Source organism: Hyperolius riggenbachi, chromosome 11 (assembly GCF_040937935.1).
Source record: "Hyperolius riggenbachi isolate aHypRig1 chromosome 11, aHypRig1.pri, whole genome shotgun sequence".
Taxonomy (NCBI): Eukaryota; Metazoa; Chordata; class Amphibia; order Anura; family Hyperoliidae; genus Hyperolius; species Hyperolius riggenbachi.
Genome location: NC_090656.1, coordinates 191,847,732 through 191,866,312, shown reverse-complemented (window position 1 = coordinate 191,866,312; position 18,581 = coordinate 191,847,732). Strand labels below are relative to the sequence as shown.

General features: G+C 44.4%; 1 protein-coding gene across 1 annotated transcript in view; it reads left to right on the top strand.

The window, feature by feature from the left end:
* Positions 1 to 16,101, top strand: part of LOC137539228 (cathepsin W-like) — a 44,789-nt gene extending 28,688 nt beyond the window's left edge. The window contains exons 9-11 of the mRNA XM_068261765.1: positions 6,706 to 6,793; positions 9,259 to 9,317; positions 14,212 to 16,101. Coding sequence (XP_068117866.1) covers positions 6,706 to 6,793; positions 9,259 to 9,317; positions 14,212 to 14,316 — 252 coding nt within the window. The 3' untranslated portion in view covers positions 14,317 to 16,101. The remainder of the gene's footprint in view (positions 1 to 6,705; positions 6,794 to 9,258; positions 9,318 to 14,211) is intronic.
* The last annotated feature ends 2,480 nt before the right edge of the window (positions 16,102 to 18,581 follow it).

Sequence of the window (18,581 nt, the reverse complement as noted above, 5' to 3'; positions counted from 1 at the left end):
CCAAATTATGTGTATGTTAGGGGAACGGCTGCTGCCAAATTACGTGTATTTTAGGGAACTGCTGCCAGATTGTGTATGTTTGGGGGACCACTACTGCCAGATTATATGTCCTTTGGGTGTTACGTGTATTTTGGGTGATCCGCTGCCAGGTTTCGCGTATTTTGGGGAACTGCTTTCAAATTATGTGTATGTTTTTGGAACTGCTGCTGCCACATTGTCTATTTTGGGGGAACCACTTTCATATTATCTGTATTTTGGAGGAACTTCTACCAGATTATGTGTCTTTTTGGTGAAATTCTGTCAGATTACATCTATTTTTGGGGGATACACTACGGCAGAGCTCAAACTTCCTCGGCACACCTTTTACATCACTGCTAAGGTCATGTATATTTGGCCCCACCCATGACCACGCCCACGGGGTGCTTGACCACGCCCATTTTGGCGCAGGAATTCTCCGAGTGAGTCCACTCACTTCTTTTCCCAGGACTAGACCCCTGCCTACAACATGGAAAAAAGCTATCTGGCAGGTAAATCTAAGAGAAAATCTAACAGAAAATTGTATGGTGTGTACCTTTGTGCACTAAGTGATCTCCCCGTGACTAGGGGTTTGCTTTACAATTTAACCTAGGGAGAGGGATCCTTCAAAGACTTCCCATGCTTTCCTCTAGTCCCCCACTGCTTGCCAGGACTGTCCAGCGGATTGGGGCCGCGCCCCTCTTCTAGCAGGAGCTTGGTAGTGCTACAAGCACAGTCATGCCTGCGCAGTAGCATGGAGCCACTCATGTACAAGCTGCTGAGCTTACTGCCCAGGCGCAGTCGTACTCGTGCAGATGCAGCATGGCTGTGCTCATGCTTGAAGGGGAGCATGGCCCTGATCCGATAACCAAGAAGCCCTTGTCGGTCTTTGGGGACTCCACGAGCAATAATGGGGGACCAGAGGACTCCATGGAAAGCCTCTAAGGCAGGAGTGTCAAACTCAAATACAAAGTGGGCCGAAATTATACACTGGGACCAAGTTGCAGGCCAACCTCAATGTCTACTGGACATCTTCCTCCTTTATAACATTTCCAGGTGTCTAATGCCCCCCACCCCCTCCAGCCCCTATACAGTTCCCTGGTGTCTAGAGGTCCCCTCCTTCTCCTATATAGTTTCCTGGTGTTTAGTGGTCCTACCTCCTCTTCACAGTTCCCTGGTGTCTAAAGGCTCCCACCCTCCCCATACAGTTCCCTAGTGTTTAGTTATTTTTCCCATCTCCCTCATATGGCTTCACTGGCGTTCTAGGGCTTCACCTTCAGTATAGCTTCCCTAGTGGTCTAGAGTGGGCCAAACATAATGCAAAGTGGGGAAATCACTTGGGGGCCAAATTTAATAGCTCTGAGGGCCAGATTTGGCCCACGTGCCGGAGTTTGACATGTATGCTCTAAGGGATCCAGAGGCTTGCCACTTCTCTTCTTAGGTAAGCTTGTGATTTTTGACACAGCTCAGGTACAATTTAAGGCTAGGTTCACACAGATACATGAGCAGTGATGTGATCATTCAGCCACCAGGGCCTCAATTCTGGTAGGGTTATCAAACAAATTACCTCATGTAAGGTAATTAACCTCATGAGGTAATGGGCTCAATTCTGGTAGCGTTTAGTAAATAATTACCTCATGGAATTGGGTTTACCTCATGAGGGAAATCAACTTTTGAATTCTGGTAGTTTAAGTAAAGTTTTACCTCATGTAATTTCATGAGGTAATTCATGTGGTAATTTCCTACTAAAAATGTGTGGTATTTAGTAGTGAAATACCTCACACTTGAATTCTGAAGTGAAATAAGGTGCGTGTTTGCATTTTACCTCACATAATTAGACCTACCTCTACCACATGATAAATGCAGTGCTGTGACAGAATTGTGATATCTGTCACATAACATGGAGCCAGTGGCGGACACAGCCAGCAGTGGGCCCCTGTGCAAAATTGTAATTGTGGGCCCCCTAGCTATGACCTGCGGCGCGCGTAGCGCGCCGCGTCAAAATATGGGCGTGGCCACAACCTGCGGCGCGCAAAGCGCGCCGCGGCAAAAATTAGTGGACAGAACCTGCGGCGCGTAGCGCCGCGGCAAAAAAATGGGCGTGGCAATGACCGGATGAGGGCGGAGCTAACTGTAACTTAAAGCGAACCCGGGGTGAGGGTTTATTTCCTTTTAAACAATACTAGTTGCCTGGCAGCCCTGCTGATCTATTTGGCTGCAGTAATAAACTGAATTACACCAGCAACAAGCATGCAGCTAATCTACACAATATTGTCAGAAACCCCTGACCTGCTGCATGCTTGTTCAGGGTCTATGGTTGAAAGAATAAGAGGCAGAGGACCAGCACGGCAGCCAGGCAACTGGTATTGCTTAAAAGGAGAGAAATATGGCAGCCTCAATATTATTCTCACCTCAGGTTCCCTTGAAAAGTGCAACGCAAAGACAGTGGGCCCAAGTTTTGGTGACCCTTTCCCCAGAAAATTCACATAATTGTGCAGGTTTTCTCAAGAAAATACACATATATGCCCAGAAAATACGTGCAATCATGTCGGCAGATATGCCCAGAAAATACGTGCAATCATGTCGGCAGATATGCCCAGAAAATACGTGCAATCAAGTCGGCAGATATGCCCAGAAAATACGTGCAATCAAGTCGGCAGATATGCCCAGAAAATACGTGCAATCAAGTCGGCAGATATGCCCAGAAAATACGTGCAAACAAGTCGGCAGATATGCCCAGAAAATACGTGCAAACAAGTCGGCAGATATGCCCAGAAAATACATGCAATCAAGTCGGCAGATATGCCCAGAAAATACGTGCAAACAAGTCGGCAGATATGCCCAGAAAATACGTGCAATCATGTCGGCAGATATGCCCAGAAAATACATGCAATCATGTCGGCAGATTTGCGAAGAAAATACATGCAATCATGTGGCAGACCTGCCCAGAACATACACCTGCTAATATAAATAAAGCAAAAACATTTACTCACCTGCAGCAGCAGACCTCCTGTCCCAGCCTCCATCCGGCGCGCAGCTCCCATGGGTGGTTGGGTGGATAGGTAGCCTAGTGGGTGGGTGGGTGAGTGGGTGGGTGGGTTGGTAGCCTGGTTGAGTGGGTGGGTTGGTAGCCTGGTGGGTGGGTGGGTAGGTAGCCTGGTGGGTGGGTGGGTAGGTAGCCGGGTGGGTAGGTAGCCTGGTGGGTGGGTGGGTAACTAGCCCGGTAGGTAGGTAGGTAGCCCGGTGGGTGGGTAGGTAGGTAGCCTGGTGGGTGCGTGGGTAGCCGGGTGGGTGGGTAGGTAGCCTGGTGGGTGGGCAGGTAACTAGCCCGGTAGGTAGCCGGGTGGGTGGTTAGGTAGGTAGCCGGGTGGGTGGTTAGGTAGGAAGCCTGGTGGGTGGGTAGCCGGGTGGGTGGGTAGGTAGGTAGCCGGGTGGGTGGTTAGGTAGGTAGCCGGGTGGGTAGGTAGGAAGCCTGGTGGGTGGGTAGGTAGCCGGGTGGGTAGGTAGGTAGCCGGGTGGGTAGGTAGGAAGCCTGGTGGGTGGGTAGGTAGCCTGGTGGGTGGGTAGGTAGGTAGCCTGGTGGGTGGGTAGGTAGCCTGGTGGGTAGGTAGGTAGCCGGGTGGGTAGGTAGGAAGCCTGGTGGGTGGGTAGGTAGCCTGGTGGGTGGGTAGGTAGGTAGCCTGGTGGGTGGGTAGGTAACCTGGTGGGTGGGTTGGTAACTAGCCCGGTAGGTAGCCGGGTGGGTGGTTAGGTAGGTAGCCAGGTGGGTGGTTAGGTAGGTAGCCGGGTGGGTGGTTAGGTAGGTAGCCGGGTAGCCGGGTGGGTGGGTAGGTAGCCTGGTGGGTGGGTTGGTAACTAGCCCGGTAGGTAGCCGGGTGGGTGGTTAGGTAGGTAGCCGGGTGGGTGGTTAGGTAGGTAGCCGGGTAGGTAGGTAGGTAGCCGGGTGGGTAGGTAGCCGGGTGGGTAGGTAGCCGGGTGGGTGGTTAGGTAGTTGAGTGGGTGGTTAGGTAGGAAGCCTGGTGGGTGGGTAGGTAGCCGGGTGGGTAGGTAGCCGGGTGGGTGGTTAGGTAGTTGGGTGGGTGGTTAGGTAGGAAGCCTGGTGGGTGGGTAGGTAGCCGGGTGGGTAGGTAGGTAGGAAGCCTGGTGGGTGGTTAGGTAGTCGGGTGGGTAGGTAGGTAGCCGGGTGGGTAGGTAGCCGGGTGGGTAGCTATCCGGGTGGGGGGCCCGACTCCTATCCTCCCTCCCTCCCTTCCTTCCTCACCTCGGGGGGCCCCCTCCCGATATGCGCGGCGGGAGAGTGAGCGGCAAATGCAGGAAGTCTTCAGGGCTCTCCAGGCATCCGCTAGAGGCCCAGCCGCTGAGTCTCCAATATGTCTCCAACTGGAGACATATTGGAGACCAAGCGGCTGGGCCTCTAGCGGATGCCTGGAGAGCCCTTCCTGCATTTGCCGCTCGCTCGCTCTCCCGCCGCGCATATCGGGAGGGGGCCCCCGAGGTGAGGGAGGGAGGGAGGATAGGAGTCGGGGGGCCCCCGGGAATAAAATAATAAAAAAAAAAAAAAATATTAAAAAAAAAAAAAAAAGTACTTAATGCCATGGGCCCCTGAAGAAAACGGAACTTCAGGGGCCCTCGTGCGGCGGCACGGCCTGCACGGCCGTATGTCCGCCCCTGCATGGAGCCTTTTCAGCTTGTTCCGTGTTCAGGACCCCCATATTTTGCTGAAATAAGTAAAAGTGATCTGACCAACGAATCCCCACCCAGCTTCCATTTTTGTTTAAAAAAAGAAAAAGTGTTCCAAACCCTGTACAATCCTTCATCTGCCACCCTCCCCCCCCCCCCTCAACATTGCCATTCCCCAACCTCTGGTTGAAAAAAAAAGTAAAAATGCTCCAACCCACAGCCTCTATTTTTAAAAAAATTAAGCAAAACTGCGGCAAACACCGATCCCCCCCCCCCTCCTCTGGTTAAAAGTGCTCCAAGGCCCCCCCAGGAGTCTCTAAAAGTAAAAGTGCTGTAACCTCCCCTCCAGACCCCCAGCCTCTAAAATTAAAAGTACTCACACCCCCAGTCTCTAAAAGTGCTGACCCCTCCCCCAGCCTCTAAAAGTGCTCCGACCCCCCCTCCCCCCAGCCTCTAAAAGTGCTCATACTACCCCTCCCCCTCCCCCCAGCCTCTAAAGTTAAATGAGCTGGTTTTTTATTTATTTTTTTATTTATAATGGATGCTTATAAATCTTATTTTTCATAGGTTGCTACATAATCAAATACACCTTCCCTCCTCAAAAAAAAATAAAAATAAAATCTTCCAAACACTATCCTAACTTATGGAAGACAATTAAAGACTATTACTTATTTGCTGCAGGCTTACCACTGAAATACTTCATGTTTTACCTCACTCTATGCATTTATCTCATGTTTTACCTCATGTTTTACCTCATGTTCGGAAATTGAGAAAAATCTTTCAGAATTATAAGAGGAACATACCTCATGAGGTATTTTACCTACAAAAAAATATTTACCTCACATAGCTACCAGAATTGAGCCCAATGACTTTGGATTATGAGGAAATTATGAGGTAATTTACTGTAAATAGCTATCCTCATGGAAATTAGGGAGCATGTTAGAACATAATTTACAGATCATTTTAAGACCTGCCTGTACCTGGAGGTAAAGTCAATTTGTATGCATTTTGTGGTGTTTAGTGGAGTTCCTATTGCTGTTTTAGTGTCGTTCCTATTCAGGCTGTGTAATAGAAAAGAATAGTAGAAATAAAACCCTAATTTACTGGATTTTTTTTATAAGGGATGCCTATAAACATACTTTTCATAGGTTGCTACATAATCAAATACACCCCCCCCCCAGCAAAAAAAAAAACATCTTCCAAAGACTATCCTAACTTATGGAAGACAATTAAAGATTATTATCTATTTACTGCATGCTTACCGCTGAAATGCCTCATGTTTTACCTCACTTTATGCATTTACATTACATTTTACCTCATGTTTTACCTCATGTTCGGAGATGGAGAGAAAACTTTCAGAATTGATAAAAAAAAGTGGAAAATACCTCATGAGGTATTTTACCTAAAAAAAAATATTTACCTCACATAGCTACCAGAATTGAGGCCCAGGTGTTTGCAAGTGGCAGTACTTTCAGAATAGGCAATGGGATCAATGCATTTGCCTTGGACTGTCTGTCAGAATCTGCATGCAGAGTCTGTCTACTGCTCACTGACAAACACTGACACAAAGTGCAGTTATATTTTGCTGACAGCATCCTAAAGCAACTGAATGGTGGTTAACCACATGTGACTGCCTGTGAACCTAGTCCAGTGGCGCATGCTCTAATGTGGAAAAAAAAACTAACCCTTCCTCCTTTGGCATTAAACGCCCTGGCCTGATTCCTTTCTCAGTTGTCTCTATTTTTAAATCACAACAAACTTGGTTAATAGTATTTATCTACTAAAAAATAGTGTTTATATAGTTTTACACTTTACGTTCAGTGTGTATGCAATTGCCTCACTAATTTTCAAATGGTGATATAAAAAAAGCAGGGATGATAAGAAGGTCAGTGTGTTCTGAAAACTGCAAAGTGCCCCCATTTTCCACCTTAGAAGGTTGGCAGAGTATTTTTTTTACTTCTCTTTTACCTAGAGGTTCAATTTAACTATACCTTATCTTTCCATTTATAGCACTATCAGAGAAATGTCATTCATCCTGCCATTAAGAACTGCAAACCAGGCATTGACCACATGGTTTTACTAGTGGGATATTCCAAAGGTAAATACAATGTACAGACTTTTTACAGCCAATGAGGGGGCATCCTCCTAAACATATGTATGACACACTTTTTTCTTTCCTCCATAACTATTCTCTGAGTACAATGTCACCGCTCTGTAATTTTGGGTTACACAATGGGAGTCTTAAAGTGTACCAGGGCTCAACATTTAAAAAGATTTTATACATACCTGGGGCTTCCTCCAGCCTCATCTGCTCCAGTTGCTTCCACGTCGCTGTCCTCCGCTTTTTGCAGCTCCGGAACCTGGTCCCCGCACTTCCGTCAGTCGGAGCCAGTGTAGCGTAAGTGAAGTGCGCTGTTTGCGTATCTCTCCAGCAGCTGCTGGACAGATACGTAGAGGGCGCACTTCTCCTGCGTAGCTGACCGCGACTGACGTCGGTGACGGGACCCGGTTCCCGAAGCTGCGGGCAGCAGAGGGCGGCAGCTTGGGGGGCGATCGGAGTGGATGGGGCTGGAGAAAGCCCCAGGTATGTATAAAATCTTTTGAAATGTTGATCTCTGGTTCACTTTTAGGTGCTTGCACACATCCAATTTTGATTAGCCAATTTTCCGATTAATATGAGAGCTTACCTACAAAATCTGTCCATAGCATTCAAAGTCCATTGGCTCTCACACTGCATGGAAGTGGTTAAAGTAAACCTGAACTGAGAGAGTATATTGGCCCTTATTCAATTCATTTTTTCTCCTAAGTTTTCTCGTAGGTGATATTTTTATACACCTTCTCAATAAAATGCCTTTTAAGCCACCAGCAAGCAAGAAAATACTCAGAATATGTTGACAGTATTTTTTCACCTACTTTTTGGTACTCTTATGTCTGCTTGAAAAGTTATTTTAACAAGAAGTTAAAAAAAATCATCTCCTAGCAAACTTAGAAAAAGTTAATAAGGGCCGTAGAGGCAGCCATATTTACTTCCTTCTAAACAATACAGATTGCCTGGTGTCCTGCTGATCCTCTGCGTCTAATACTCTCAACTATAGACCCTAAACCAGCGTATGTATGTTTCCAACGGCTGTAATTTGGGCGCAGTATGAAGCCGAGAGTTGGCTTTCCCTGCGCTAGGTAATCTAGGGGAATATAAGAAATATATTACTGCTTACCTAATTTGTCCTTCCGGTTATTGCCGGTATCCTGATTATATTGATTTTACAGAAATTCCCCCTGCGGCGGTAATTAACATTATGGTCTATGGCAGCGCCCAAATCAGGTGCTACAATGTGCACAAAAGAGACCTGACTTGCCTGCACAAGCATGCACATCAGATGTTTCTGACTAAAGTCTGGATTAGCTCTATGCTTGTTTCATGTGCGTGATTCAGATACTACTGACCAGAAAGATCAGCAGGACTGCCAGGCAACTAGTGTTGTTTAAAAGGAAATAAAAATTTCTGCTTCCATATCCCTCTAAGTTCAGACGTAGTTTAAGTTGATCAGTCAAAATTGGATGTGTGTGCGTACCCTAACACTACAGCTCTCTGCGTATGTAGCAGATCCTCTACTCCTTAAAGCTATCCTAAAGTAAAAAAAAAAAAATGACTTTTACTCACCTGGGGCTTCCAATAGCCCCCGGGCTGGGAACGCGAGCGATTATTCGCGTTCCCAGCCACAATAGCTCCCTCTATGCTGCTATAGCAGCCCTCAATGCTGCTATAGCAGCATAGAGGGAGCTATTGTGGCTGGGAACGCGAATAATCGCTCGCGTTCCCAGCCTGTCAGGTCCTGACGGCGAAACTGTAAGTGGCTGCCGGCGGGGATCGGAGGGACACGGCGAGGGGTCCACCCAGCTGCAGGGGGCTATTGGAAGCCCCAGGTGAGTAAAAGTCATTTTTTTCTGACTTAAGGTTCGCTTTAAAGGACTACTGTAGGGGGGTCAGGGGAAAAAAGAGTTGAGCTTACCTGGGGCTTCTATTGGTCCCCCACAGACATCCTGTGCCCGCGCAGCCACTCACCGATGCTCCGGTCCCCGCCTCCGGTTTACTTCTGGAATTTCCGACTTTAAAGTCGGAAAACCACTATGCCTGCGAGGCCGTGTCCTCGCTCCCGCTGACGTCACCAGGAGTGTACTGCACAGGTGCAGACTGTACTGGGCCTGTGCAATACACTCCTGGTGACATCAGCGGGAGCGAGGGCGCAGCTGTGCAGGTGCAGTGGTTTTCTAACTTTAAAGTCGGAAATTCCAGAAGTGAGCCTATTTTCATTATGTTTAATATTTATAATATGTAAAAACAAAACTTTCATTGAAGCTCTGTTTGGAGTGCTTATTTGCTTGTAACTACAGTATGTATTGTTCTATAGTTTGCTCTGAGGCTCTCTGCTCCTACCTTTTGTTAGTTCATAGGGGTGATATTTTTTTTTCTTTGGCCTTTTTTGACTGGCAATAAAAATGAACATGTTAAACTTTAACCACTAAATCAATATAAAAATAACATGTATGCATGCTTTTATTTAGACAAGAATAAACCTTATTGGATTGCAAAAAACAGCTGGGGTACAGACTGGGGGGAAAGGGTAAGTATTACTGTACCTTGGTTATAATGTTCCTACCAGTATATTTTAGCATTCACATATTTCCTTTTCATGGCAAAGTGCAGAAATGTACCACTATCCACGTGACACAAGTTTCTGAGTTTCCTCCTAAGCATGTCTGATTTCTTTTTAAAGAAGAAAGCCACGATTTAGTATTCAAAAAGAACAACATTTGTCATTTACACCTTCTTATTTTTAATGCGTCCTTCAAAAGTTATCAGCTACAGGAGATATTAACAATAACAACTCACTTAACTGAATGAGGAATGAGATTAACAGGTTATTTGCATCATAGCTTTGGGGACAATATTGTTATCGTTAAAGAGAACCCGAGGCCTCAAAAATATAAAAAGTATACTTACCTAACTTACCTTATCCTCCAGATTCCCACGCTGTCCTTCACTGTGACCCTCCTTAACATCGGGGCTACGCTAATCTTCTGATATGAGTGCAGCAGCGCTAGACTCACACGAGCACGGCCATGCCTGCGCAGTAGCACAGAGCCGCTTGTGCATGAGTGGCTCCGGCTTACTGCCACGCTCATGCTTGAAGAGTTTAGAGCACACCGAGATTTTAGGCATGACTTCCCATATACAGTATGTGGCAGACCTTCCTCATCAAAAATCTTTTGTAGTTTCTTTCTTTCTTTATTTATAAAGGTTGGTATATTAAAATAGTGAGGTGAGTTTAAAGTATACAAATATGTTCATGTAGGCTTCACATACCTTCATGCATTGTCCATTTCTGTGGTTGCCCCCCCCCCCTCAAGCAATTGCTGGACCCTGAATGACTTCTCCCTCCGAGTTGCTACAACTTGGGGGAGACTTTTTACACTGCTGGAAATTTCAGCGGCAGTAGGGTGAGCCATCACCCTCGGGGAGGAGCAGTACGGCCGTACTTGTGCTTGAAGAGGAGCGCGGCCTGATTAGATTTCTGACGAGCCCTTATGAAAAATCTTTGGTGTACCCAGAAGAGGCAATGGGGGAACTTTGGATCCTATAAAGGCTTCCCACAGCATCCCGAGGCTTCCCTTTTCTTTGGCATATATGTGTTTTTGTACCCGAGCTTCCGCCTGTGTACGCTTTAAAGGGACACTTAAGTCAAACAAAAAAAATGAGTTTTACTCACCTAGGGCTTCCAATAGCCCCCTGCAGCTGTCCGGTGCCCTCGCCGTCTCTCTCCGATCCTCCTGGCCCCGCCGGCAGCCACTTCCTGTTTCGGTGACAGGAGCTGACAGGCTGGGGACGCGAGTGATTCTTCGCGTCCCCAGACACATTAGCACCCTCTATGCTGCTATATGGTATATGATATATGCTATAGCAGCATAGATGGCGCTATTGTGGCCAGGAACGCGAAGAATCACTCGCGTCTCCAGCCTGTCAGCTCCTGTCACCGAAACAGGAAGTGGCTGCCGGCGGGGCCAGGAGGATCGGAGGGAGATGGCGAGGGCACCGGACAGCTGCAGGGGGCTATTGGAAGCCCCAGGTGAGTAAAACTCATTTTTTTTTTGTTTGACTTAAGTGTCCCTTTAAGGGGAGTAAATGGAACATGGAAGAGGGGGTAATGGGAGAGTTATAGAAGGGAACATTATGGCAAGCCTGACTCTTCCTGTCTAAAACCTAGATTCTAGCTGAAAGTCAGATTTTTCAAACTGTGATTACAATGACCAGGTGGAACAAAGAGAGAAACGGGCAACACACAGAGGTACAGTGGTGTGAAAAACTATTTGCCCCCTTCCTGATTTCTTATTCTTTTGCATGTTTGTTACACTTTAATGTTTCTGCTCATCAAAAACCGTTAACTATTAGTCAAAGATAACATAATTGAACACAAAATGCAGTTTTAAATGATGGTTTTTATTATTTAGTGAGAAAAAAAACCTCAAAACCTACATGGCCCTGTGTGAAAAAGAAATTGCCCCCTGAACCTAATAACTGGTTGGGCCACCCTTAGCAGCATTAACTGCAATCAAGCGTTTGCGATAACTTGCAATGAGTCTTTTACAGCACTCTGGAGGAATTTTGGCCCACTCATCTTTGCAGAATTGTTGTAATTCAGCTTTATTTGAGGGTTTTCTAGCATGAACCACCTTTTTTTTTAAGGTCATGCCACAACATCTCAGTAGGATTCAGGTCAGGACTTTGACTAGGCCACTCCAAAGTCTTCATTTTGTTTTTCTTCAGCCATTCAGAGGTGGATTTACAGGTGTGTTTTGGGTCATTGTCCTGCTGCAGCACCCAAGATCGCTTCAGCTTGAGTTGACGAACAGATGGCAGGACATTCTCCTTCAGGATTTTTTGGTAGACAGTAGAATTCATGGTTCCATCTATCTCAGCAAGCCTTCCAGGTCCTGAAGCAGCAAAACAACCCCAGACCATCACACTACCACCACCATATTTTACTGTTGGTATGATGTTCTTTTGCTGAAATGCTGTGTTACTTCTACGCCAGATGTAACGGGACACGCACCTTCCAAAAAGTTCAACTTTTGTCTCGTTGGTCCACAAGGTATTTTCCCAAAAGTCTAGCCAATCATTGAGATGTTTTTTAGCAAAATTGAGACAAGCCTTAATGTTCTTTTTGCTTAAAAGTGGTTTGCGCCTTGGATATCTGCCATGCAGGCCGTTTTTGCCCAGTCTCTTTCTTATGGTGGAGTCGTGAACACTGACCTTAATTAAGGCAAGTGAGGCCTGCAGTTCTTTAGATGTTGTCCTGGGGTCTTTTGTGGCCTCTCGGCTGAGTTTTCTCTGCGCTCTTGGGGTAATTTTGGTCGGCCAACCACTCCAGGAAAGGTTTATCACTGTTCCATGTTTTTGCCATTTGTGGATAATGGCTCTCACTGTGGTTCGCTGGAGTCCCAAAGCTTTAGAAATGGCTTTATAACCTTTACCAGACTGATAGATCTCAATTACTTTTGTTCTCATTTGTTCCTGAATTTCTTTGGATCTTGGCATGATGTTTAGCTTTTGAGGTGCTTTTGGTCTACTTCTCTGTGTCAGATATCTCCTATTTAAGTGATTTCTTAAATTGAAACAGGTGTGGCAGTAATCAGGCCTGGGGGTGACTACAGAAATTTAACTCAGGTGTGATAAACCACAGTTAAGTTATTTTTTAACAAGGGGGGCAATCACTTTTTCACACAGGGCCATGTAGATTTGGAGTTTTTTTCTCACTAAATAATAAAAACTATCATTTAAAACTGTATTTTGTGTTCAATTATGTTATCTTAATGGTTTTTGATGAGCAGAAACATTTAAGTGTGACAGACATGCAAAAGAATAAGAAATCAGAAAGGGGGCAAATAGTTTTTCACACCACTGTACATGGTGTATATGGATGCAGCATGAACAAACCTTAGGCAGCTTTGCATTGGGACAGGTACACTTTAATGAAATATATTTTAGAGTAGCTGTGCTATCCATACATGCGTTTTTTGAAATCTTAGTAAGTAAAGATTCTGCTTTCCCACCCAGTTTCTGAAGAAATCTTACACTACAAGTAACAAAAAACTTTTCCTCTTTGGGTTTACCTATAGTCATCTAGTGTTAAAAAAAAAACCTTTTAATACCCATGTCATAGTATAAACTGTACACTCATCATTTGAAATAACAGTATGTTCAAGTGGAACTGCAGTGAAAATAATGTAATGAAAAAAATGCTTACCGTAATTTTTTACAATAATTATTTATAAATGATTTAGTCAGTGATTGCCCATTGTAAAATATTTCCTCTCCCTGATTTACATTCTGACATTGATCACACGGCGACATTTTTACTGCTGATGTCTGTGGAAAGAGATGATGTATTTTTGGCAGTTGGAAACAGCTGTTATTTCCCACAATGCAAAAAGGCTCCCACAGTGTGATGTCAGCACCATGGTCCTGACATCACACTGTGGGAGGGGCTTCAACACAATATCAGCCATACAGAGCCCCCTGATAATCTGTCTGAGAAAAAGTAAAGATTTGTATTTATGTAAATTAGGAGACCAGAAAACATATCCTTAGTGGTGCGCCACTACACCAGTAATTCACCAGTATGAATACAAGGATAGGTACTTACCAAATCATTTGAAGAGAACAAACATTTTTTTTAAAGATGAGCTTAAATATTTAATGTATCAAAACATGCAAAAAATTGGTTCACAACTCTTCAAAGACGTTAATCTTTAGAAACAACATGCCATGAACAGGTGCAATAAATTACAAAGCAAGATCAATTGTTTAGAAAGACGGCAACATCGACTTGTTTCGGGTAGACCCTTCTTTAGGCCTTCACAAACAATTGTGTACATCTGCATTTTAAAAACAGCACAAGATGGAGCAACATCTGGACCATAACTAAACGGAACAGCATCTGGACAACAACCACGCCAAGAGTCACCAAGCCACTCTCCCTGGTCCGTCCTACCTGTGTGCGGCATTTGACTGGAAACCGCTGGAAGAGGTGACTCCTGGCGTGGTTGTTGTCCAGATGGTGTTCCATTTATTGCTCTCTATACAGTGCAGATGGCAATTCCTGGTTTAGTTATGGTCCAGATATTGCTCCATCTTGTGCTGTTTATATAGTGCAGCAGATGTACCCACTTGTTTGTGAAGGCCTGAAGAAGGGTCTACCCGAAAAAAGTGGACATAGTCGTCTTTCTAAACAATTGATCTTGCTATGTAATTTATTGCACCTGTTCATGGTATGTTGTTTCTAAACATGAACTTCTCTGACGAGTTGTGAACCAATTTTTTGCATGTTTTGATACATTAAATAAGTAAAGATGAAAAAGTAAAGATTTCTCATGGGAAAGGGGGTATCAGCTACTGATTGGAATTAAATTCAATCCTTGGTTATGGTTTCTCTTTAACGGTTGTGTTTTTTTTCTCAGGGTTATTTCAGGATTTCCCGAGGCGGTAATGTCTGCGGTATTGCAGACTATCCACTGAGCGCCTTCATTAATATGACAGGACAGAGGATTCCATGTCCAAAATGATGTTTTACCATAATCCCCTTTTTCTTGCTTATAAGTGGCAAAGCTAACAAGAGTTTTGATGATCTATTGGGCTCTTCTAAACACATTTTCTTTATTTTTTTAAATACTTAATTTTGATTGCCCTAGCAATAATGCATCATATTTGTCCAAAAGACTTAATATTACAGCCATAAAAAAGAAAAGGAAACATTTAAAGTGTACCTGTGAGAGAAAAAAATTGCATCTAAGGGATACTTGCCTCTGGATCCTCTAGAGGCTTCCTCCATCCTCCTTCACTCTCCGGTTCCAATGCTGTCCCCTCCGAAAGTCCACTTGTTGGCAATTTGCACATGCTCCAAAGCAAGGACCAGATTGGGCTTGGCTATTTCCATCAAAGCCCAAGTGGGTCCATCCATGCTACTACGCAGGTGCAGTGAAGATGTATTTTGGGGGTCTCAGCACTGGATTGGGACAATGGAGGACAACAGGGAAAGCCACTTCCAATTTAAGGTGAGTGCACCTTAGTAGCCGTTTTTATTCTCACAGGTTTACTTTTAAAAGAGTATCAAGATTAAAATACAAAGAGCCTGTAATGTAAGGTTCTCTGTTAATACTACATAAACACAATAAAACAGTATGTCTATGTAAGTCTGTTCCACCCCTTAAATAACCTATAAATTCCACCACACACAACAAACACAGGGTTTTATATGAACAGTTCCTTTGTTTAATCTTCAGTCAAAATCTCTTCAAAGTTGCGGACAAGATGTATGGGTACACTTTCAGAGTTCCAAATCACATAAAAAGACTGCCTGACACGTGTTTCACGGGCAAAAGCCGCTTCCTCAGAGGCACACTGTAAACAAACATCTGTAAAAAAACATACAATATATACTGTATGAGTTTCAATACATACCATTGTAGATATATGCATATGTCAGGGTATATCGGCCAATAAAATATATATAACTGTCTTACCAACTGTGGACCTATGGGGCTCAAAATATAAACAGAAACAAATAGAAAATGTTTCTATAGGCACTATGCATGTGGACTGATCACGGTATCACTATTGTCTTTTTTATTTAGGGTGTGGGGATGCTTTCCCTGTTTATTATTTGAGCCCCATAGCTTATTGTATATTTGCATTTTATAGATTGCGAATCCACATTTCTCTGTTAATAATGCCAGGATTGGTGGAGGATTAGAGGTCTGAAATTCCACCCCTCAATCGGCATGAAGGAGGAGTTTCAGACCTGACTACAGGCATGTTATTGCCACTGACACTCTCCAATCCTGGCAGCTTTAACCACTTCGCCGCCCGGGTACAGTATATCTACGCTCCTTTGGACTTCAGTTCCCCGCCCGGAGCGTAGATATACGCACCCCCCGCCGCTGCCGCCGCTGTCCGCGCTCCCGCTCGCACTCCCGCGATCGTGCACGCCGCCACCCGCTTGCCCGGAGATCAATGAACGGGAAAATCCATTCCCGTTCGTTGATCTCTGCCCCCGCAATGATCGGCATGCTTCCATGAGAAGCAGCGCGATCATTGTGAAAAAACTCAGTTTCCCAGCCTCCCTTCCTGCAAGCGTCCTTCCGACGCTTGCAGGACGCCTGAAAAAAAATGTGGCCATCTTGTGGCCAAAAAGTAATACTACACCCCAAAAAAAATTTCACATACAAATACATTATTTTCACTATTCATTTTAACTCATTAACTACCACACTCCCCAATTGTTACCAATATTTTTTTTTTATAATATTAAAATAAATTAAAAAAACTTACAATAAAAAAAACTTAAATAGTTACCTTAGGGACTGAAATCTTTAAATATTTATATCAAGAGGGTATAACACTGTTACTTTATAAATTATGGGCTTGTAATTAGGGATAGACACAAAACTGAAAAAAATGCACCTCTATTTGCAAATAAAATATTGGCGCCAAACATTGTGATAGGGACATAATTTAAACGGTGTAATAACTGGGACAAATGGGCATATAAGTTACATGAATTTTAATTACAGTAGCATGCATTATTTAAAAACTATAATGGCGGAAAACTGAAAAATAATGTTTTTTTTTCCAAATGTTTTTCTATTTTCCCATTAAAACACATTTAGAATAAAATAATTCTTGGCATAGTGTCCCACCTAAAGAAAGCCTAATTGGTGGTGAAAAAAACAAGATATAGTTTATTTTATTGTGATAAGTAATGATAAAGTTATAGGCGAATGAATGTAAGGAGCGCTGAAAGGTGAAAATTGCTCGGATGCTGAAGGGGTAAAACACCTCAGTTGTGAAGTGGTTAACAGAGAGCTTTACATTAAGTGCTTTTTCGCCCTTAAATATTTACACTCTTCTTCCTCTTTAACCTAACATAAACATGTCTTTTGTTTCTTTATTGTAGTCTTTTACAATAAAATATTTCATAAATCACGGTGGTCTTTTTTGAACACATACAGGGTGGGGTGGTAGGGTGTATGGGGGACGGAGGGGGAAGTCGGGCCAATGTCAGGCGGAGGGCACGGGATATTATATGACATACCAACACAGAATAACGTTGAAAAATATATATGGGGCAGGAAAAGAGATCTTCTGCTGATACATATCCTTTTTACAGAGCAGCAATAGAACCATCCTAATCAATTCACAACGCAATAAAGAAAACATTCACAAATAATTTTTGAGACATTATCTACATGCACCTGCATTATTTGCATGGTCCTCACCTTCACAGTACTGCTGCTGCATAGGTACTCCCCCATGCACAAGCGGCTTCATGCTACTGCATAGGTGCGGACTGTACTCCCCCATGCACGATCAGCTTCATGCTGCTGCATAGGTGTGGTTGTTACTCCCTCATGCACGAGCAGCTTCATGCTACTACATAGGTACTCGCTCATGCATGAGCGGCTTCATGCTACTGCATAGGTGTGGACTGTACTCCCCCATGCACGATCAGCTTCATGCTGCTGCATAGGTGTGGTTGTTACTCCCTCATGCACGAGCAGCTTCATGCTACTACATAGGTACTCGCTCATGCATGAGCGGCTTCATGCTACTGCATAGGTGTGGACTGTACTCCCCCATGCACGATCAGCTTCATGCTGCTGCATAGGTGTGGTTGTTACTCCCTCATGCACGAGCAGCTTCATGCTACTACATAGGTACTCGCTCATGCATGAGCGGCTTCATGCTACTGCATAGGTGTGGACTGTACTCGCTCATGTACGAGTGGCTCCATGCTACTGCATACGTGCGGACTGTACTTCCTCATGCACAAGCGGCTTCATGCTACTACATAGGTGCGGACTGTACTGGCTCATGCACAAGCGGCTTCATGCTACTACATAGGTGCGGACTCTACTCGCTCCTGCACAAGCGGCTTCATGCTGCTGCATAGGTGCGGCCGGTACTCCCTCATGCACGAGCAGCTTGATGCTACTGCATAGGTGTGGACTGTACTCGTTCATGCACGAGCCGGGGCTTCATTTTACTGCATAGGTGTGGACTGTACTCGCTCATGCAGGAGCAGCTTCATGCTACTGCATAGGTGTGGACTGTACTCGCTCATGCAGGAGCATCTTCATGCTACTGCATAGGTAATTATTCATAGGTAAGGATTCAGCAGCTAATTTTATACAAACATATGAAAAGAACCAGAAATGATCATAAATATCATAATAACATAAACACTAGGCCTTTTGGCCTCAAATTAACTCAAATCCAGTCCATACTAAAGTCCATGACCTGAAAGGACAAATCAAATCAAACAGCCTACTTGGCTTCAAATGCATCTTATACACTATATTACAATATATACACTATATACAATATTCACATACTACAGTAAGAAGGACTAAGCAATCACTCACCACCTATGCTTGCAAGCCATTCCTCAAATTTAAATCGTCTAACTAGGTGAAAGGAGAAATAGAAAGCTCACCCTGAGGAGATTTGGCCAAATCATGGAGGCTTGACATTATGCCACAACATCACATTGGAAGTATTGTCTCGCACTCACTAATGGATCAAACCCATAGTCTTTAAGGGGAGTGCGACAGCTGAAAAGAGGGATGACGCCCTCTATGCAATATTCAACAAGGGAGAAAGCTGGCACATCCAAAATCAATCTTCATTAGTTCCATGTAAAAATATGGCCAATGTTTCGGAGCCGCGTAGGACCCCTTTATCAAGGCAATATCTGCTCTGAGGCAAAGATCTGTTTGCAGCTGTGCAAAAAAATTTGCATAGGAATTCAGGAGTCTGGCTCCTCTTAAAC